Source organism: Protomyctophum bolini, assembly GCF_963924005.1.
Source record: "Protomyctophum bolini genome assembly, chromosome: 19".
Lineage (NCBI taxonomy): Eukaryota > Metazoa > Chordata > Actinopteri > Myctophiformes > Myctophidae > Protomyctophum > Protomyctophum bolini.
Window position 1 is genome coordinate 38,815,804 of NC_137880.1, and position 21,797 is coordinate 38,837,600.

General features: G+C 45.1%; 1 protein-coding gene across 1 annotated transcript; it reads right to left on the minus strand.

The window, feature by feature from the left end:
* Positions 1-241: 241 nt before the first annotated feature.
* fam189a2 (family with sequence similarity 189 member A2) lies at positions 242-19,544 on the minus strand (the record flags this gene model as incomplete). The annotated part of the gene is made up of 13 exons (XM_080791519.1): positions 19,241-19,544; positions 17,579-17,635; positions 16,214-16,324; positions 15,442-15,561; positions 14,354-14,461; positions 12,771-12,907; positions 10,398-10,551; positions 8,903-8,945; positions 8,519-8,580; positions 7,028-7,151; positions 2,719-2,968; positions 1,167-1,353; positions 242-643 (listed from the first exon to the last, which is right to left on the minus strand). Exons 1-13 carry the CDS (start codon positions 19,445-19,447, stop codon positions 242-244), a joined length of 1,962 nt encoding a protein of 653 aa, XP_080647645.1. The 5' UTR covers positions 19,448-19,544.
* Between the last annotated feature and the right edge of the window lie 2,253 nt (positions 19,545-21,797).

A 21,797-nucleotide genomic window follows, 5' to 3' on the forward strand; every position in this document is an offset into this window, starting at 1 on the left:
CGCGCTACGAGCTTGTAGGTCTGCTATTTTTAGAAAAATCGAAGAACGACTGACATTTTTATAGAATCTGATCTCAGGTCAGAATGGGTTATAATCAGACCAGTGTGTGTGTCCAGTGGAAACCTCGTGATGAATCTGATCTCAGGTCAGAATGGGTTATAATCAGACCAGTGTGTGTGTGTGTGTGTCCAGTGGAAACCTCGTGATGAATCTGATCTCAGGTCAGAATGGGTTAATATCATCAAAGTATCGTCTCTCGGAAGATCCCGATCAGGCTGTGCGGTCGTTCGTGAAGGTCGCGGCGCGGCGCGGGGCCCCTCCTGGGTGGCCCCTCCCGGGGACGGGCCCCGGGGACCCCCCAGTCCTCCCCATCGGAGCAGGTGAAGGAGCTGAGGTCTCCACGGGCCCCGGGGACCCCCCAGTCCTCCCCATCGGAGCAGGTGAAGGAGCTGAGGTCTCCACAGCTGCGCAGGTGCAGCAGGCCCGCCCTTCGTTTCCTCTTCCTCGGGTGGGGGAGGGGCAGCGTCTGAGACGGGGGAGGGGGAGGGGGAGGGGGGGGCGGGGCCTCTCTGACGATTGGCTGACGCCGGGCACGGCGGCTGCTGGGACCGCCCGCGGTCGTCGTCTCCGATTCGGTAAACGCCTGGATAAAAGGGGAGGAGCCGAGTTTTACTTTTGTTTCTCTCTTCAAATCAAATCAACCTTTATTTATATATAAAGCACGTTGTAACACAACCAGAGTTGACCAAAGAGCTCTGACTGACTGACTGACTGACTGACAGACTGACTGACTGACAGTCACTGACTGACTGACTGACTGACTGACTGACTGACAGACAGACATTCACTGACTGACTGACTGACAGTCACTGACTGACTGACTGACAGTCACTGACTGACTGACTGACAGTCACTGACTGACAGACTGACTGACTGACAGTCACTGACTGACTGACTGACTGACAGACTGACAGTCACTGACTGACTGACTGACAGTCACTGACTGACAGACTGACTGACTGACAGTCACTGACTGACTGACTGACTGACAGACTGACAGACTGACTGACTGACAGTCACTGACTGACTGACTGACTGACAGACTGACAGACACTGACAGACTGACTGACTGACTGACTGACTGACTGACTGACGGGCCGTCCCACCTGCTCCAGGTAGCGTGCGGAGCGCAGAACCTCCTCCATGTGCTGCTGGTCCAGCCTCAGCACGGTGCGGATGCTGTCCACCAGCCTGTGGACCTCGGGGTCCAGGCCCCGCAGGTAGGGGGCGCCGGAGGCCTCCTCCTCCTGCTCCTGCTCCTCCAGGAACCTGCTGACCAGCCTCTGGGTGTGCCTGTATACAGCAGTGTTGGTTTTAGTTTAACGGCCAATTAAGCTACACCAGGCTTTTCTCGCCCGTTTACTCTAAACGCGCGGACCGTGCGTGCGTAAGCCAAATCCCCCTGGCTACATCGATCTGTCAGACGCGCGGCAGGTTTGTGCGGGACCTTCCGGGAGGATATATAGATACGCGCACATGGGGGGCATTATACGCACGTAAAAAAATTAGAACCGATCCTATTTTTAGAGCACGCGTAGGATGGCCCGCGGTATCCGTGCGTCTGGTGTAGCTGGTATCATTGACATATATTGGTCCTATCCCAAACGCACTGTACGCGCGCAGTGAACGCATACAGTAAACGCATACAGTAAACGCAAACGCACGCGCGCAAAATTGCCTGGTGTAGCTGGTATCATTGACATATATTGGTCCTATCCAAACGCACTGTACGCGCGCAGTAAACGCATACAGTAAACGCATACAGTAAACGCATACAGTAAACGCAAACGCACGCGCGCAAAATTGCCTGGTGTAGCTTGGCCGTTAGTCATACGGTAGTCTCTTGAATAGTTTTCACTTAGTTTTAGTCACATTTTAGTCGCCTGGAATGTTCCAGTGTTTAGTCTAGTTTTAGTCGACTAAATGTCATACGATTTTAGTCGACTAAATCAGCTGTAGATTTAGTGGACTTAAATGTGTTTTGACACAGCCTTGATGTCGTTGCAATGACATATTTTACTGCGACGCGTTGTGAGATTGTATATCTGCTATTTTCAGCATGCAACCCAGCATAAAACTGGATCTCTTGTCCACTAGTCCCTTCCTAACATTTTAGTCTAGTTTTTATTTGTTGACGAAATTGTCAGTATATTTAGTCTTAGTTTTAGTCACCGTAGCTTAGTTTTCATGTAATCTGAGTTCCCAGAAGTTTTATTTTTCGCCACTAGGCGGGCGAGAAAAAAGGAACTTCTGGGAAAAAAGGAACGCATCCCTGTGAGGGAAGTACGTTGCGCTCAGAATCTGAGCGGACACTCCCCTTTCCGGTCTGAAGCACTGTGCATACCATGAAAATAGTCCGAAGGGAATCCAATTCCAAATTGAATTGTAGTAGTAGGCCACCACCGTTCAAGGAGCAATTGTTTCCCTTCCGTCTTATTTAGATGTAGCGCCCACTCCATGTGGAACCCGCCCCTGTCTTTTGATTCGCATTTCATTAGAAACGCAACGCACTGGGCCACGCCCCCTGCTGCACAGGATCTGAGGCCAATTTTCCTAGACTAGTTTTCATGTAGTTTTCATTTAGTTTTAGTCAGTGAAAAAAGGTAGTCGACGGACATTTTTCGTCTTATAGTTTTAGTCGAGGAAAACAACACTGGCCTGTAGCTCTGGTAGTCCACCAGGGAGGAGGGCCTCCTCTGGAGCGCCTCCCGCCGCGGCGGCCGCAGGCGCACCGCCGCCGCCGCCGAAACGCCGCCGGTCCCCCCCCCCTCGTTCCTGGACGAGGGGGGGCCGGCGGCGGCCAGCAGCGTGGGGGGGTGGGGGTCGGACGTCTGGGTGGCCGAGTCGGACGTCACGCGGGCGTGACGGTGACGATGGGGGGGGCCGTCTGGGGTCACCACCGGTACCGCTACACGTGGGCAGAGAGGAACACAGGTTAGATCCAGAGGTAAGGAAAGGAAAGGTACTATGTTTACCCTGCAGGGTAACTGGACTAAGGAAAGGAAAGGTACTATATTTACCCAGGGTAACTGGACTAAGGAAAGGAAAGGTACTATGTTTACCCAGGGTAACTGGACTAAGGAAAGGAAAGGTACTATGTTTACCCAGGGTAACTGGACTAAGGAAAGGAAAGGTACTATGTTTACCCTGCAGGGCAACTGGACTAAGGAAAGGAAAGGTACTATGTTTACCCTGCAGGGCAACTGGACTAAGGAAAGGAAAGGTACTATGTTTACCCTGCAGGGCAACTGGACTAAGGAAAGGAAAGGTACTATGTTTACCCTGCAGGGCAACTGGACTAAGGAAAGGAAAGGTACTATGTTTACCCTGCAGGGCAACTGGACTAAGGAAAGGAAAGGTACTATGTTTACCCTGCAGGGTAACTGGACTAAGGAAAGGAAAGGTACTATGTTTACCCTGCAGGGCAACTGGACTAAGGAAAGGAAAGGTACTATGTTTACCCTGCAGGGTAACTGGACTAAGGAAAGGAAAGGTACTATGTTTACCCAGGGTAACTGGACTAAGGAAAGGAAAGGTACCATGTTTACCCAGGGTAACTGGACTAAGGAAAGGAAAGGTACTATGTTTACCCAGGGAAACTGGACTAAGGAAAGGAAAGGTACTATAAGCTCAAGAACTTCTTTACAGCCAGGCCCTGCTCATAGAACATTTCATGTTAGGGGTTCAATGCCTTGCTCAAGGGCACTTCAGCGGTGGTAATTTTAACGTGCCAGTCCGGGGATACGAACTATAGCGACCTTCCGATATCAAGACCGCTCCGCAAACCGTTCTGCCAATGGTCAAGGTAAACTTTAACCCCTTTTGGTGTTTTAAGCATTTATGTTATACTTTAGCTATTGAAAAATAGCAGATCTACAAGCTCATAGCTATGAGCTGGCAGTGGTAGGGCTGGTATTTTTGAAAATAATTGACAAACAGAATACACAACAGAGTAAACACAACATTGCACTGTAAAACAAGTGCACACATACGGTAGTGTGAATAATCTAACCAGTCACTGCTGTTTCAGAGCCTCGTTCGACATTTTAGTAACAATAAGCTAAACACTTCAGGAGAGACTGTACTTTCACCGGGTGTTTTGTACTAGGCTGAGGTGACCCCTGCAGAACAATAGAACACGTGTATTATTATACATCCCAATATATCTTATTTGTGTTTAGTCTCTCCTGAAGCGCCCGCAGGTATTATCATTTTAGGGTCATTATTTATCATTTTATTTTCCCCGCTGCAAAGTTGTCCCTGTTGAACACAGACGAGCCCTTCTGTTGGCTGAAGCGCGCTGGACTTCTCTTTACCTGGAGATTAATTATTATTAATAATAATAATAATAATAGAGATTAGATTGGCTTTACAACTCCCAGACACTCGTACTTCTTTTGAACCATTTAGACCTGATCCCGATTCTACAAGTGCCTTCTAAATCCTGACAGTCTTCTGAAAAACCCATGTTTCTACGTCAGTGGTGCTGAGAAAAACCCATGTTTCTATGTCAGTGGTGCTGAGAAAAACCCATGTTTCTATGTCAGTGGTGCTGAGAAAAACCCATGTTTCTATGTCAGTGGTGCTGAGAAAAACCCATGTTTCTACGTCAGTGGTGCTGAGAAAAACCCATGTTTCTATGTCAGTGGTGCTGAGAATAACCCATGTTTCTATGTCAGTGGTGCTGAGAAAAACCCATGTTTCTATGTCAGTGGTGCTGAGAAAAACCCATGTTTCTATGTCAGTGGTGCTGAGAAAAACCCATGTTTCTATGTCAGTGGTGCTGAGAAAAACCCATGTTTCTACGTCAGTGGTGCTGAGAAAAACCCATGTTTCTATGTCAGTGGTGCTGAGAAAAACCCATGTTTCTATGTCAGTGGTGCTGAGAAAAACCCATGTTTCTATGTCAGTGGTGCTGAGAAAAACCCATGTTTCTACGTCAGTGGTGCTGAGAAAAACCCATGTTTCTATGTCAGTGGTGCTGAGAAAAATAAAGGGAAGCTCCACACAATCAATCTATTTATGTTTTATGTCAGTGGTGCTCAAACTATTTCATGTCAAGTACCCCAGAAATTATATGTAATCGGCCTCCGACCCCCATCTGAAAATATGTTGTTCCAGAAGCAAAGATTTTGAGTTAAAAACGTTCGCTCTGAAAGAATAATGTATTTCAAATTTGCGCCAAATCATTGTGACGTTTTGTTTTTGGATTTCATCTTATTTGTTTTGTTGGAAAAATAAACATGTATTATGTTGTACGTATACATCACTGTTGTTTCCCTCTCCTGTAATATCTGTGCTAACCTGGGGTTCTTTTTAAAAAAAATCAAAAATCTAAAGTTGGTCACAAAAATAAGATATTAGCGCCAAATTTTCATTTTGGCCCAGAACACCCTTTTTCCTTTTCTCTTCTGCACTGTAACCGTTTCCTTTGCTTGATGTTCTGTGTAAAGGTTATTGAATTGCCGTCGTGTTGTTGAAATGTGCTATACAGATAAAACCATGCCATATGCCTTGCCTACACTGAATTAAACATAGTTTTAGCTTGTAGATCGGCTATTTCCACCATTTGAAAACAAATTTGTGAAACTGAAATTCAATATCTTTTTATATTCAGCTATTAGTGTAGATGTCCGTCTTACACAAACATTACATTCCCAACGACAATGAATGGAGAATTTACGTCATTATGTGGACGAGCAATTTCAGCTATTCTCGTCCTCCTACACAAAGGACAATCCAGTGTCTCTCTGTCCTGTTCTCCTACACAAAGGACAATCCAGTGTCTCTCTGTCCTGTCCTCCTACACAAAGGACAATCCAATGTCTCTCTATTCTCGTCCTCCTACACAAAGGACAATCCAGTGTCTCTATTCTCGTCCTCCTACACGAAGGACAATCCAGTGTCTCTATTCTCGTCCTCCTACACGAAGGACAATCCAGTGTCTCTATTCTCGTTCTCCTACACAAAGGACAATCCAGTGTCTCTATTCTCGTCCTCCTACACGAAGGACAATCCAGTGTCTCTATTCTCGTTCTCCTACACAAAGGACAATCCAGTGTCTCTATTCTCGTCCTCCTACACGAAGGACAATCCAGTGTCTCTATTCTCGTCCTCCTACACAAAGGACAATCCAGTGTCTCTATTCTCGTCCTCCTACACGAAGGACAATCCAGTGTCTCTATTCTCGTCCTCCTACACAAAGGACAACCCAGTGTCTCTATTCTCGTCCTCCTACACGAAGGACAATCCAGTGTCTCTATTCTCGTCCTCCTACACAAAGGACAATCCAGTGTCTCTATTCTCGTCCTCCTACACAAAGGACAATCCAGTGTCTCTCTGTCCTGTTAGTCCTCCTACACAAAGGACAATCCAGTGTCTCTCTGTCCTGTTAGTCCTCCTACACAAAGGACAATCCAGTGTCTCTCTGTCCTGTTAGTCCTCCTACACAAAGGACAATCCAGTGTCTCTCTGTCCTGTTAGTCCTCCTACACAAAGGACAATCCAGTGTCTCTCTGTCCTGTTATCCTTGTCCTGTATTTTTTGTCACTTATTCTGCCTCTTCTGGTCAGTTCACACTGTGTGAAAGAGATGTGGTTTTTACTCATTAAATAAAGGTTAAAAAATAAAAATACCCGCCCCCCCTAACACAGACCTGTGTGCAGGCGCCCTACACTCTGTCTTTCGTTTTATTTTATCCCCCTGTTCCCCTCACTGTATATATATTTTATTCCCTTTTCGCTTCCTATATGATGAATTCCTGTTCTGTTCTTTAACTACATAGAAGTGTCTATTTGTTTGTCTCTAAATGTTTTGATGAATTGAACAATGTGGACCCTGTTGTAAACAAGTGTAAGGCTTAATTGGGTCGTCCACTCACAGTTAACAGTCTTTGTATTGAGTTTGTGCTTGAAATGTACTGTAATTCTGCAAACTGTTAATAAAGATTTCAATCAATCAATCAAACCTTTAGTTGTGAGCTCTGTTAGAAGAGGATCGCTGTTGGATCGACGCATCTGTGGCGCCCTCTGGTGGGGCAGGGACGCCACAGCTCTCTGCTGTTCTCCTGGACCAGCCTGCTCCTGCTGGCGCTGTGGGGGGGGGGGGGGCAAGAGGACAGAGTCAGTACCTCCCTGAAACCGCCAGGGGGCGCTGGGGGGGCGAGAGGACAGAGTCAGTCCATCTCACGTAAATTGCACGCTGCGTTCATGATTTGAGGCTTTTTGTTCAAAACGGGCCAATCCTGCCAACTTTGAAAGCCAATGTTAGCCAATTAGGATGGACTATGACATATGGGACGGATCCGTCTTAAGCACATGACTATAGAGATACTGTGTAACGATTTGCAGGATTTTTGGACAGAATCTGGAGGAATCTTGAGAATATTAAAAAATATATGTTTTACAAAAGTCGTCCTCCTGCTGGTGGCGCTATAACAGGCCGTTCTGGAAAATTCAATAAAACATACTCTCTCCCCATGCCTTCATGGTGGAGACAAACATGCTCTCTCCCCCATGCCTTCGGCTTGGTGGAGACAAACATACTCTCTCCCCATGCCTTCGGCCTGGTGGAGACAAACATACTCTCTCCCCATGCCTTCGGCCTGGTGGAGACAAACATACTCTCTCCCCATGCCTTCGGCCTGGTGGAGACAATAAAACACACTCTCTCCCCATGCCTTCGGCCTGGTGGAGACAAACATACTCTCTCCCCATGCCTTCGGCCTGGTGGAGACAAACATACTCTCTCCCCATGCCTTCGGCCTGGTGGAGACAGTAAAACATACTCTCTCCCCATGCCTTCATGGTGGAGACAAACATACTCTCTCCTCATGCCTTCATGGTGGAGACAGTAAAACATACTCTCTCCCCATGCCTTCATGGTGGAGACAAACATACTCTCTCCCCATGCCTTCATGGTGGAGACAAACATACTCTCTCCCCATGCCTTCGGCCTGGTGGAGACAGTAAAACACACTCTCTCCCCATGCCTTCGGCCTGGTAGAGACAAACATACTCTCTCCCCATGCCTTCATGGTGGAGACAAACATACTCTCTCCCCATGCCTTCATGGTGGAGACAATAAAACATACTCTCTCCCCATGCCTTCATGGTGGATACAAACATACTCTCTCCCCATGCCTTCATGGTGGAGACAAACATACTGTCTCCCCATGCCTTCAGCCTGGTGGAGACAGTAAACATACTCTCTCCCCATGCCTTCATGGTGGAGACAAACATACTGTCTCCCCATGCCTTCAGCCTGGTGGAGACAATAAAACATACTCTCTCCCCATGCCTTCATGGTGGAGACAGTAAAACACACTCTCTCCCCATGCCTTCATGGTGGAGACAGTAAAACACACTCTCTCCCCATGCCTTCATGGTGGAGACAGTAAAACACACTCTCTCCCCATGCCTTCATGGTGGAGACAATAACAGTATGATAACTAACTAACCTGGGGAGGAGTGGGGGGCAGTACCGCCAACACTATCTGGAGACAGGTGTCTGACACTGGACCTGGACACACACACACACACACACACACACACACCCGGAATGTTTTAGTCTAGTTTTAGTCGACTAAATATCTTCCAAATCCGACCAAAATATCTGACCAAATCTGCAGTTGATTCAGTCGACTAAAATGTATTTCGGCGGGCCTTGATGCCGTCGTAATGACTGATTTTACACTTGCTGAAAATAGCCGATCTACAAAGAAATACACACAACATAGAAAGCAATATGGAGAGAATTGTAAGCTTGTCTGGCACTCTTATTCTGTGTGTGCGTGTGCGTGTGCGTGTGTGTGTGTGTGTGCATGCGTGCATGTATACCCTACCTCTCACAGGGGTGTTACATGTGATTGTACTCAGCTCTGTCTCCTGAAAACAGAACAGCAAAGTGTGAATACTTTCCGGATGCACTGTATTTCCACACTCACTCCATAGTGGCCCTCTGGAGTGAGTGTGGAACTATAGTGGCCCTCTGGAGTGAGGGTGGAACTATAGTGGCCCTCTGGAGTGAGTGTGGAACTATAGTGGCCCTCTGGAGTGAGGGTGGAACTATAGTGGCCCTCTGGAGTGAGTGTGGAACTATAGAGGCCCTCTGGAGTGAGGGTGGAACTATAGTGGCCCTCTGGAGTGAGTGTGGAACTATAGAGGCCCTCTGGAGTGAGGGTGGAACTATAGTGGCCCTATGGAGTGAGTGTGGAACTATAGTGGCCCTCTGGAGTGAGTGTGGAACTATAGTGGCCCTCTGGAGTGAGTGTGGAACTATAGTGGCCCTCTGGAGTGAGTGTGGAACTATAGAGGCCCTCTGGAGTGAGGGTGGAACTATAGTGGCCCTATGGAGTGAGTGTGGAACTATAGTGGCCCTCTGGAGTGAGTGTGGAACTATAGTGGCCCTCTGGAGTGAGTGTGGAACTATAGTGGCCCTCTGGAGTGAGTGTGGAACTATAGTGGCCCTCTGGAGTGAGGGTGGAACTATAGTGGCCCTCTGGAGTGAGGGTGGAACTATAGTGGTCCTCTGGAGTGAGTGTGGAACTATAGCGGCCCTCTGGAGTGAGTGTGGAACTATAGTGGCCCTCTGGAGTGAGGGTGGAACTATAGTGGCCCTCTGGAGTGAGTGTGGAACTATAGTGGTCCTCTGGAGTGAGTGTGGAACTATAGTGGCCCTCTGGAGTGAGTGTGGAACTATAGTGGCCCTCTGGAGTGAGGGTGGAACTATAGTGGCCCTCTGGAGTGAGGGTGGAACTATAGTGGCCCTCTGGAGTGAGTGTGGAACTATAGTGGCCCTCTGGAGTGAGTGTGGAACTATAGTGGCCCTTTGGAGTGAGTGTGGAAATATAGCGGCCCTCTGGAGTGAGTGTGGAACTATAGTGGCCCTCTGGAGTGAGTGTGGAACTATATTGGCCCTCTGGAGTGAGGGTGGAACTATAGAGGCCCTCTGGAGTGAGGGTGGAACTATAGTTTCCCTCTGGAGTGAGTGTGGAACTATAGTGGCCCTCTGGAGTGAGTGTGGAACTATAGTGGCCCTCTGGAGTGAGGGTGGAACTATAGTTTCCCTCTGGAGTGAGTGTGGAACTATAGCGGCCCTCTGGAGTGAGGGTGGAACTATAGAGGCCCTCTGGAGTGAGTGCGGAACTATAGTTTCCCTCTGGAGTGAGGGTGGAACTATAGTTTCCCTCTGGAGTGAGTGTGGAACTATAGTGGCCCTCTGGAGTGAGTGTGGAAATATAGTGGCCCTCTGGAGTGAGTGAGGAACTATAGTTTCCCTCTCCTGTAATAAGGGATCATTCCAGAAAACAACACCGTTACCATAAAAGGTAATCTCACCTGTGCGACGGTGGTGCCGGCGGCGGCGTTGTGGGCGGAGCTACCAGCGACCTCCTCGTAGGGAGGGGGCGGGTCCGAGGGAGGGAAGGGCTCCGCCCCTTTCATCCTCACCCCCCCGGAGGCGTGAGGGACGACGGCACTGTCCCCGAACATTCTGACGCGCCGCGCACCGCACGCGCGCACACACACACACACACACACACACACACACACACAATACACAATACACAATACACACACACACACAATACATTACTGCTGCCAACGAATATTCCATATTCGAACAAATTTTCGAATCAAAAAAATAAATGAATAACCGAATATATCAAATTATGACCCTCACAAAAACATTCAGTAATCCTGGTCTCTATACTGCCTCCCCTTGGCCAGCCGGGGCGCCTGATGGAGGGGAAAAAGGAACTGGTTGGAATAACGTGTTCCTTCCACGCGCTACGACGTCCAACCAGGGAAACTCCCCCCTGTCAGGTGTAAAGGAGCAACTTGGACACTCAGGCATGAAGGAAGCATGAGTTCAAGTCCGTTGCTCTCCCCAGGTTGGCGGAGGGTGTGTAGAGCCCAGGACCACATTAGATAATTGACACGGGGGTGGAAAAATGTGTTCACAACATCGTGGGATAAAAATCATAAGAAAAAAATAAAATAACTTTGTTTGTTTGTTTGTTATATTTGTTTGTTATATTGTTAAATATTTAGGAAATGATACAGGTCAATAAAAAATGTGATGGAGAAAGCCTAAAAACCCTCCAGGGGCTTGCAAGTAGCTTCTCCAGGCATGTTTATATATATACATTCAAAGTGGTTTTTGTTTGTTTAAAGGGACACTTCACCCTTTTTGCAAAAAAATATATGTTAATGACGTTTAGGAGCTTTAGAACACTTTCTTGGGGGTCTTTATGTGTGTAATATGTGGTTTTAGATATTTTATATTGTAGCAGTGAGCCTGTTGTCTCTGATGTCATGGACACTGGGCTCACTTCCTTCCTGGACTACATGTTGTCTCAGTAAGACAGCTCTCCCCCCTATCCACAAGGAGGAGCAGTGCACCAAAAAATTATGGGAATTGTAGTCCAGGAAGGTAGTGAGACCAGTGTCCATGACATCAGAGACAAGAGGCTCATTGCTACAATCTAAAATATCTAAAACCACATATTACACACATAAATACCCCCAGGAAAGTGATCTAAAGCTTCTAAATGTCATTAACATATATCTTTTTGCAAAAAGGGTGAAGTGTCCCTTTAAAGAAAAAACAATTATATTGAACATGCAGATCTTAAAACATTAGAATACAGATAAAATACAGGGACAGTGAGAGGACTGAAATGTACTGTATAACAAGAAAAAAGGGGGAAAAAAGCCCAATAGACAGAAGTCAGACAATAAAACGGCTATAGGAGAACATTGAATACACCAGGTTAGTTTAGCAGACCGTATGGGAAGTACTTGGTGGTTATTAGGAGAAGTGATTTTAGAACCTTCTTGAATTGATGAAAAGACAATTGCCATAGATGTACAGGTAGGGAGTTCCATATTTCTGACCCTCTCTGAAGCCTATATTAAATTGAGATTGAGACGATTGAGGGCATTTGGAGGTCTGAGGTGATTTGAGCTACGTGTGCAGCCTCCCTACACTTTCCTCACTCTATTCCACCAGAATAATTGGGAAGGCAAATAAAATCATTGCAGACAACTCCCATCCTGCACATCACCTCTTCAATCTCCTCCCATCGGGCAGGAGATATAGAAAGTATCCAGAGCTCAACATGTCGCTTCAGGGATATAGCACTTACCCCGTAGCCATTAAGACATCTGAACTCATAGTATATGCATAATTATAGCACTTTTAAAAAACTGGATGTAATTTCCTATGCTGCTGGTTTTTGTTTTTGTATTGTACTGTCCTTCTTGTTTGTGTGTCTATGGTTGTCTGAATATGTTGAGTATGAACCAAGACAAATTCCTATATCAACTTGTTGACATGGCAAATAAATTATTGAATCTCGAATCTTGTGTTGGATAATCATGAACCTGAGAATTATAACAAAATAGATTATGGTAAAAGGTGAGAAGGGTTTTTTTCCCCCCAGTGAGGCAGTTATCCCATTCTGACCGGGAACCCATTTTGGTGTTAGCATCATTTTATGCTTTAGGTATTGAAAAATAGCAGATCTACAAGCTCATAGCGCGCCACCGAGTGGCGCGCTACGAGCTTGTAGGTCTGCTATTTTTGAAAAATCGAAGAACGACTGAAATTTTTAGAATCTGATCTCAGGTCAGAATGGGTTAATCAGACCAGTGTGTGTCCGGTGGAAACCTCGTATGAATCTGATCTCAGGTCAGAATGGGTTATACCTGCGAGCCAGACGCGGCGTGTAGGAGTAGAACATGGAGAAGTAGGAGGGGGGCGGGGCCGGGGCCACAAACTCATCCGGATCGGGAAGAGCGTCCGGTTCTGCCCCGTCCTCTACGGTGACCCTTGACCCCTCCGTCTGTCACAACAACAACAACAACAACAACAAAGGGAACAATGGGTCGGTTAACCCATTCTGACCTGAGATCAGATTCTATAAAATGTCTTCTACATCCTGACAGTTTTACATTCTGACCTGAGATCAGATTCTAAAAAATGTCTTCTACATCCTGACAGTTTTCATTCTGACCTGAGATCAGATTCTAAAAATGTTCTTCTACATCCTGACAGTTTACCATTCTGACCTGAGATCAGATTCTAAAAATGTTCTTCTACATCCTGACAGTTTACCATTCTGACCTGAGATCAGATTCTAAAAATGTTCTTCTACATCCTGACAGTTTTCATTCTGACCTGAGATCAGATTCTAAAAAATGTCTTCTACATCCTGACAGTTTTCATTCTGACCTGAGATCAGATTAAAAAAAATGTCTTCTACATCCTGACAGTTTTCATTCTGACCTGAGATCAGATTCTAAAAAATGTCTTCTACATCCTGACAGTTTTCATTCTGACCTGAGATCAGATTCTAAAAATGTTCTTCTACATCCTGACAGTTTTCATTCTGACCTGAGATCAGATTCTAAAAAATGTCTTCTACATCCTGACAGTTTTCCATTCTGACCTGAGATCAGATTCTAAAAATGTTCTTCTACATCCTGACAGTTTTCCATTCTGACCTGAGATCAGATTCTAAAAAATGTCTTCTAGATCCTGACAATTTTCATTCTGACCTGAGATCAGATTCTAAAAAATGTCTTCTACATCCTGACAGTTTTCTGAAAAAGCTATGTTTCTATATATGTCAGTGGTTATTCGATCTTTCAAAGAAATAGCAGATATACAAGCTCGTAGCGTGCCACTCGGTGGCGCGCTATGAGCTTGTATATCTGCTATTTGTGAAAGAGGATAATTCAAGCTTTCCCTACAGCTGCAATGTTGATGATTTTTACATTGTTTAATATAATTAGAGAGGACTTTTCTGTGTGGATGAATGGGCTGTCTATCTATGGGAAGTATCACCTATAGGTAGCACCTTGCTGGCAAGATGGCTGCGGTCCGAATATGGCCAAATTGGCACCGCTCTAGTTATGGTCAACTGTGACAGGCCTACCTACCGTCCATGGTGGTCTAGTGGTGAACATCTGGAGGTACCTGAGGCCTACCTACCATCCTTGGTGGTCTAGTGGTGAACATCTGGAGGTACCTGAGGCCTACCTACCATCCTTGGTGGTCTAGTGGTGAACATCTGGAGGTACCTGAGGCCTACCTACCATCCTTGGTGGTCTAGTGGTGAACATCTGGAGGTACCTGAGGCCTACCTGGTGGTGAACATCTGGAGGTACCTGAGGCCTACCTACCGTCCATGGTGACCTTGTGGTGAACATCTGGAGGTACCTGAGGCCTACCTACCGTCCATGGTGACCTGGTGGTGAACATCTGGAGGTACCTGAGGTCTACCTACCGTCCATGGTGACCTGGTGGTGAACATCTGGAGGTAGTGGAGGCCGGCAGCCACCAGACACACAGCGGTGGACAGAGCATTCAGCGCAGACAGCCCAAAGAGAACCTTCTGCAAGCACAACAACAACAAAAAAAAGAATACAAATATATTTTGGGCCATCAGATTATCTGAGTTAACGTTAAGTTAATTAATTTGCATAATTAATTAGATTTAAAATGTGTAACGCTCAAATCACATCTAAAGAACGACAACGGGGTGAGAGACAGAGAGACACCATCCTACCACACTGGATACGTTATGAAGAATAAAATGTATATTCAGATACACATGTACATGGGTACACATGTAACACGTTATCCCAACCAGTTCCTTTCCCCTCCATCAGGCGCCCCGGCTGATCATTATCATTATCATTATTCATTATCATTTCCACAACAATATACAGAAAAGCGTGGCATATTCTGGACATAGTTCAAAAGGTGATTAATCATGATTAATTATTTTTTCAACTCTTCGTTTATCGTTACATATACACATATAACATAAAAATAAGCTTGGATTATTTTGAACTCTCTTCTTTCACTTTAAATTAATGTTACAAACTTATATTAAGAACTGTATACGTACCATAATTGAGCATAGAATTAAGTAAGCACCTATTCTACCTATTCTTGCAATAATTTGTATGTATTGCGTCCTGCGTATACAATGTGCTAATAAACTAAATTAAATTAAATTAAACTAAGACATAGCGACAATAAAGTAGGCTACTGTACTTGATTAAATGGACTTCTGAGCATTATGTGTGCATGAGAATAGGTATGACCTGCAGGGTTAGGTTTAGGGTTAGGGTTAGGTTTAGGGTCAGGTTTAGGGTTAGGTTTAGGTTTAGGGGACAGGGTTAGGTTTAGGGTTAGGTTTAGGGGACAGGGTTAGTGTTGAGCGAGTCAGAATGGCGGTGCGTCGGAAAACAACACGCTTGGGACCGCCACGGTGTGTACCCGTTAGCGTAGGACCTACAGTACCTTGAGGAGCGTTCCCATGGAGCTCCAGGGGCTTCCAGCGGACAGGAGAAGACCAGGACGTACCTTGAGGAGCATTCTCATGGAGCTGCAGGAGCTTCCAGCGGACAGGAGAAGCAGCTCGTCTTCTGGACATTCGGACGTCAGGCTGAGGGAACAGCAGTGACACACGTCCCCCGTCTCACTCTGGAAGACATGTGTTGAGTTTACATAGCCTTAGATAGATTTTAGATAGATTTCTTTATTTTTGTGTCATGCACCAAAGGCGCCCAGCCCACATGGGCTTACAGGACACACCATATCATTGCTTCAATATTGCATTGTGTACAAGAAACAGATATGTTTTGTTGATATTCCCTTTTCTTTTTTCTTTTTTTTTTTCTTTTTTCTTTTTTTTACACAAACAAAACATTCTGCCTTATTTCCCACGCCCTGCATAAAAAGTCTGCCAAAGCAAAAGTACCTTTCCTAAAACAAAATTCCAGTTTTTCATAGTCCTCCAACCAGAAAAAGTCAGCACAGATGGTTGTCATTTTACAAAATAATACGTATATGTCTTAATTCGTCATATGGGCAGTAAAACAAAAGATGAATTTCATTTTCAATTTATTTTAAATCACACACTAGACAGACTCTGTCCTCCTCAGGAGTACCAATGAATCTACCCGTTTCTAAAGCTAATGGTAAGGTCCCAGAATGCAGCTGTGCACAAAAAGATCTCTGACTTTTGGATATATTTTGTGTAACATAAGGATCAGGGCCATAATTATTTTTAATAAGACGATATGTTCTTAGTTTTGGTCCACACTACATGGTCCGCACGCACGCACAGACTCACCAGTGTGCAGGAGTTCATGCTGGACACCAGCTGGGCTCCCTGGCTGCACAGGATGAACGCAGACAGGTTGAGAAGAACACACATCACCGAGAGAAGCACGAACACATTGACCTGAACCAAGAGAGGAACCACACAGAGTGGGAGAACCAGATCAGAACCACACAGAGTGGGAGAGCCCATTAAACGTGGCACAAAGAATCCGAATCAACGTCAACTTTATTGCTGTTCCTTGGAGTGGTTGGCACCACTCAAAAATAACACTGACAGTTTTAGCTTGGCCCTCTTCTATTGAGACATTTAGATTATGTGGTCAGGTAGGACACCTACTGGTTGACAAGAGGTATTGCAGAGGGAAAGGGGACAAAGTGTTAAAGTGTTAACAACAGACACGTTAGGAGTGAAAGCAACAACCAGCTGTCCGTTCCCTCTCTAAATGCCATCGTATAATTAATGCCTGTCTAATTTCCAGTGACCTCTGCACTATAGCCCCTCCTATATACAGCTTTAATGTTTGTTTTTCAACGATGCTTGTTTAAGTAAACGCCTCATAGACAATAAAGAGAAACGTAATGTTTGCGTTGAGGACTAAAACAAACGGCACCCGTTGCTTTTTACTAACATTATGTTGTAGTTGATGTTTTAAGATGATAAGAGAGCGCCCCTCACTTCACACGGGTGTGATTTTTTTGGGGGCTTTATAGAAGTGTCTATTTGTACGTCTCTAAATGTTACGATGAATTGAACATGGTGGACCCTCTTGTAAACAAGCGTATAGTGCTTTATTGGGTCGTACACTCACAGTTGACAGTTTTTGTATTGAGTTTGTGCTTGAAACGTACTGTAATTCTGCAAACTGTTAATGAATACTTCAATCAATCAATCAATCAAGCAGTAAGATATGAGCACCAGATGTGATTTTAAGATTCTTTTAATCACGTTCAAAGCCCTAAATGGGCTGGCCCCTATTTACATCCGTGAGATGCTATCCCTCCCTAACTCCGTGCGTACCCTTAGATCCTCGGATGAGGCTCTCCTGGCTGTCCCCCATACCAATCTAGTCACCCGGGGTAACCGGGCTTTTTCCACTCGAGCTCCCAAACTGTGGAATGCACTGCCAGTGCACATTAGGGTATAGCCCCATCCGTCCCCATTTTTAAGTCTCGTCTAAAAACTCATCTTTATACAGAGTATTTTTTAACTACTTAATTAGCCAATTTGTACATACATGCTTGATATTGTTTTGTTTGCCATTATAATCGTGTTACTGTCTGTTTCTTCTTGTTTTTAAACCTGTTCTGTGCAGCACTTTGGAACTATGTTTTGAAAAGCGCTATACAAATAAAGTTCATATCATATGTGTCTTACCAGCAACAGTACTGGTCTCCTCCATGTCGTCAGCCCTACGATACCTGAGAGAATGACCTACACACACGCACGCACACACACACACACACACACACACACACACACACACACACACACACACACACACACACACACACACACAGTCACACACACACACACACACAATAAGACGACTGTCGCGATTAAACAATTTAAGTTGACGATTAACTGCATGTCATACAGATAAACGAGTAACATTTGAATTGTCTTTTTTTGTTACTGAACATTGGAACATATGAAAATAAAGATATATTTCCGTTTTTTAGGCTTTGTAAAAACAAGAGTTGCACAGGGCAGTTGTGACAGATAACTAAAGAGAAACAGAGAAATTGCCGACATATTTAATAATGTAATGTTATACTGGTATATAGTTGTTTTTGTAAGCTTGTAGATCAGCCATTTGGCTACTTTAAAAAAAATGTTTGAAAATGTATGAACCTTTTTCAAACATGCAAACAATTATGATGATTATGGCAAAGATAATTGTGATTATCTCAAATAATTACGATTAGATGATTATGTAATAAGTGTAAGAGGCCTTGACATAATCCCTTATAGCACTGATGAAGGGCTCAGCTACAGCAGGGGGGACCCTCAGGGACCCCTAGGGGTACTTGAGGGAGTTCCAGGGGTACCTAGCTCAATTAGAGATAGTTAGGAACCAAATGGACCCTTATGGGTCTGTCACTCAGACAGAGAGTGCACAAATGGAACCAAATGGGTGGTTTTTACAATATAAATTGGGGGTCCCAGAGATAGAAATGTCATAATTAAATGGGGGGGTCCGTAGACTAATGCATGTCAAACTGGGGGTCCTTGAAATTAAACAGGTTGAGAATCACCGCTAGAGCCGTCAAAATCTTCTCTTATGGGGGTCCCTGGGGGTCTTCTCTTATGTGGGGGGGGTCCCTGGCATATCTTTTTCAAATGGGGGTCCTCGGGCTCATTATAGTGTCAATTTGGGGGTCCTTGACGTGAAAAGGTTTGGGAACACCTGAGCTATAATAGGACCCAAACGTTTGCTAATTTTAACTCACTATATGAGCACAGAGCACTGTATTATGACCATTTAAAAATAAAATAAATTCTTAAGTCTATATTAGGAGATTTCCTTCATTTGATTTATTCTGCAACAATGTGTCATGCTGTCTCAATTAAGGACTTTCCAAGAACATTGTAACTTGATTAAATGCAGGATAATTTATGACTGTTTAATATTATCCCAGTAATGCATGTATGAATGAACCATTGAAAAGCACTTGCGCTATAAAAATGCAATCTATTATTATTATAAATATATATCGGCAGCAATGATTTCCCATATATATTTGCACGCCCACTTCCTATTAATCTCATGTGCCAAGCAAGCCCAAGAAAGTAACATATAAAATAAGTAAAATAAAGTAAATATAATTTTAAAACAGATATTTAACAGAGTGAAACGTAAAAGTGCATGGTGCTGCTGGATGGTTTTTAGTGTAGTATTATTACGAGATAACTTACGAGATGATTTAATGGGCTATAGTAGGCTATATCATGTTATATAACAACAACAGTCAAATATACTAATTTAATTCCATAATGACGTGCGATAGATAAGTCAGATAACAACAAACAACTCACAGAGGACCCGGCCCAGAGGGGACAGGCGCGTCTCACGGGCTGGGAGTCGCTGACGGACAGAGCGCCGCAGGACAGAGCCACGGAGCTCAGGCCGAGCAGCAGCTGCAGCACGCCCAGGGAGAGGAGCGGGCGGCCGGCTAGCCGCGGCGCGACCAGCCGCCGGGGAGGGCATGGTCCACCACCACCACCACCGCAACAGTCCACCATGCGGGAACACGGACTGTAAAAGTAAATAAGGAGCTCCCAAAAAATATATATATATTTAAAAAATGTTATTTGTCTTTGTTTTCTCTCATTATATGCGTGGTCTACATCATTTGTTTATATAGCATGTTTTTATTTATTTCAGTTCTGCTTTGTTTTGCTTACTCCAGGTCAGATTTGAGTTCTTGCCGACTGTGTCAAGCCCCCAGAGATACATCATGGACGGTCATTCCGCCGTACGTACAACGGTGTTCCGCCACAGGGTTTGCAGATCTACAAGCCCACAACGCGTCGCTTCCGCGACGCCTTGTGGGCTTGTAGATCTGCCACGATCTGTCACGTGAGGCTCCGGCTGGACCGGTGGAGGAGACCCATTCGCTATACGACTTGCAAATCCGCTCCGGGCAGGACACGGAAATAGCCCCCCTGTCAAGTACCGAATACGGTGGGGCGGGCTCTAGACCGGATGTGAGCGCTGACCGGTAAACAGGCTTTGGTTTCCACATGGTGACCGAGGAGGAGGGTTGTGTTTTTATAGCAGGCAACGTTTTAAAATAGACACTCATGTCATCGACTCACCTCGTGTTGTGACGAAATGTGATTCCCTGATGATGGAATTGGACTCCCTTTCCCTCCTTCCAGTCTGAGTTGAGGCTATGATTGCGTGGGACGGACAAGTCAAATATTATAATATATCCTTTTAATTAACAAATTAATGAATACGTTAATACTTACTTAATTAGTTGGCATTTAATTGTGTAGTTATATATTGTTATTTATTAAAATAAGAAAAAAAACAGGTTTGTCTGTCCGAAAATGCCCCCAAAAAATAACAACCTAATCTAATTACATATTATGATTATTGCGAAGAAGAAGACTCATTAATAGTATTCAAAAAGGATTTAATCAAGACATATAATAGAGATAAAATCTGACAATCAGCACCTCTTTCAGTTGATGCCCTCTAGGGGGAGCTATAAGTCCATGTCCACCAAAATATCTGGTTTTTGATTTGATTGATTGAAATATTTATTTCATAATTATATAATAGTAAAAATATTTATTATTCTGTTGAAGCCAAATTAAGCCAAAAGCATCAAAGTTCGCATGGGAAGAGGAATTTGGCGCCGATTGGTTCAGGAGGTTGTGAGATTAGCTCCACACACACACACACACACACAGTGCAGACAGACATACACTCACAGCAGACAGGCACGCACGCGTGCACACACTGATCTTGGCCAGGCTACTGGGGATAATGGTTGCAAGTGGTGAACTAGTGTGTGTGCGTGTGCATGTGTGTGTGTGTGTGTGTGTGTGTGTGTGTGTGTGTGTGCGCGCGCGCGCCTGCGTGTGTCAAAAATACCAAGAAATAGTGAAAACACCAGATCCCAGCGCGTTACATGCAGGTGACACATTGTGAGCGTGTGCAGATCGTCTATTTCCTCTATTCGTCGTACAACGAACGACATTATTAAAGTGGGTTCATGTAATTAATTCTGCTTCCCTTTGTGTTGTCAGAGACCTGTCTGAAGCACAGTCATGTGACTAACACTAATTAAGACTTAAGTGAGGAGAATGGCTAAGGAGATGACAGAGGAGAGCAGGGGAGGGGAGGGGAGGGGTGGAGAGGAGGGGAGGATGGTAGGGGAGAGGAGAGGAGACGATGGTAGGGGAGAGGGAGAGGAGAGGAATAAAACAATTACAAAACACCACCTGAGCAGAGCCTGTGTGCGGACTTCTTTCTTCATTCATATACAATAACAGACATTCTACATACTGTTGTTGTTGTCTTCATTCAGAGCTTCATTCGTTAAAACCTCCCAGAATTAAGGCTGGACACGATCAGCTCCCTCCAGATACAGTCCTGCAAAATCACTCACTCAATCATTCAATCAGCCAGGCACACCTGCGACACACACACACACACACACACACACACACATGCACGCACACCTTTAAAAAAAATACAATAATTATCCCACAATTCTCCAACCCATGTTTTTACCCAGTGTCAATTATCTAATGTAATCCTGAGCTCTACACTTCCTCTGCCAACCTGGGGGGGGGGGGGGGGGGCAACGGACTGACCTCATGCTTCCTTCTATGCATGAGGAGTCCAAGCTGCTTCTTTACACCCGACAGGGGGGAGTTTCCCTGGTTGGACGTAGCGCGTGGAAGGAACACGTTCTTTCCGATCAGTTCCTTTCCCCTCCATCAGGGGGAGGTTGTTTAGAGACCAGGATTACTGCATGTTTTTTGTGAGGGTACCTACCCTAGGGGACACACGGGGAGAACATGTGAGGATACCTACCGTAGGGGACACGGGGAGAACATGTGAGGGTACCTACCG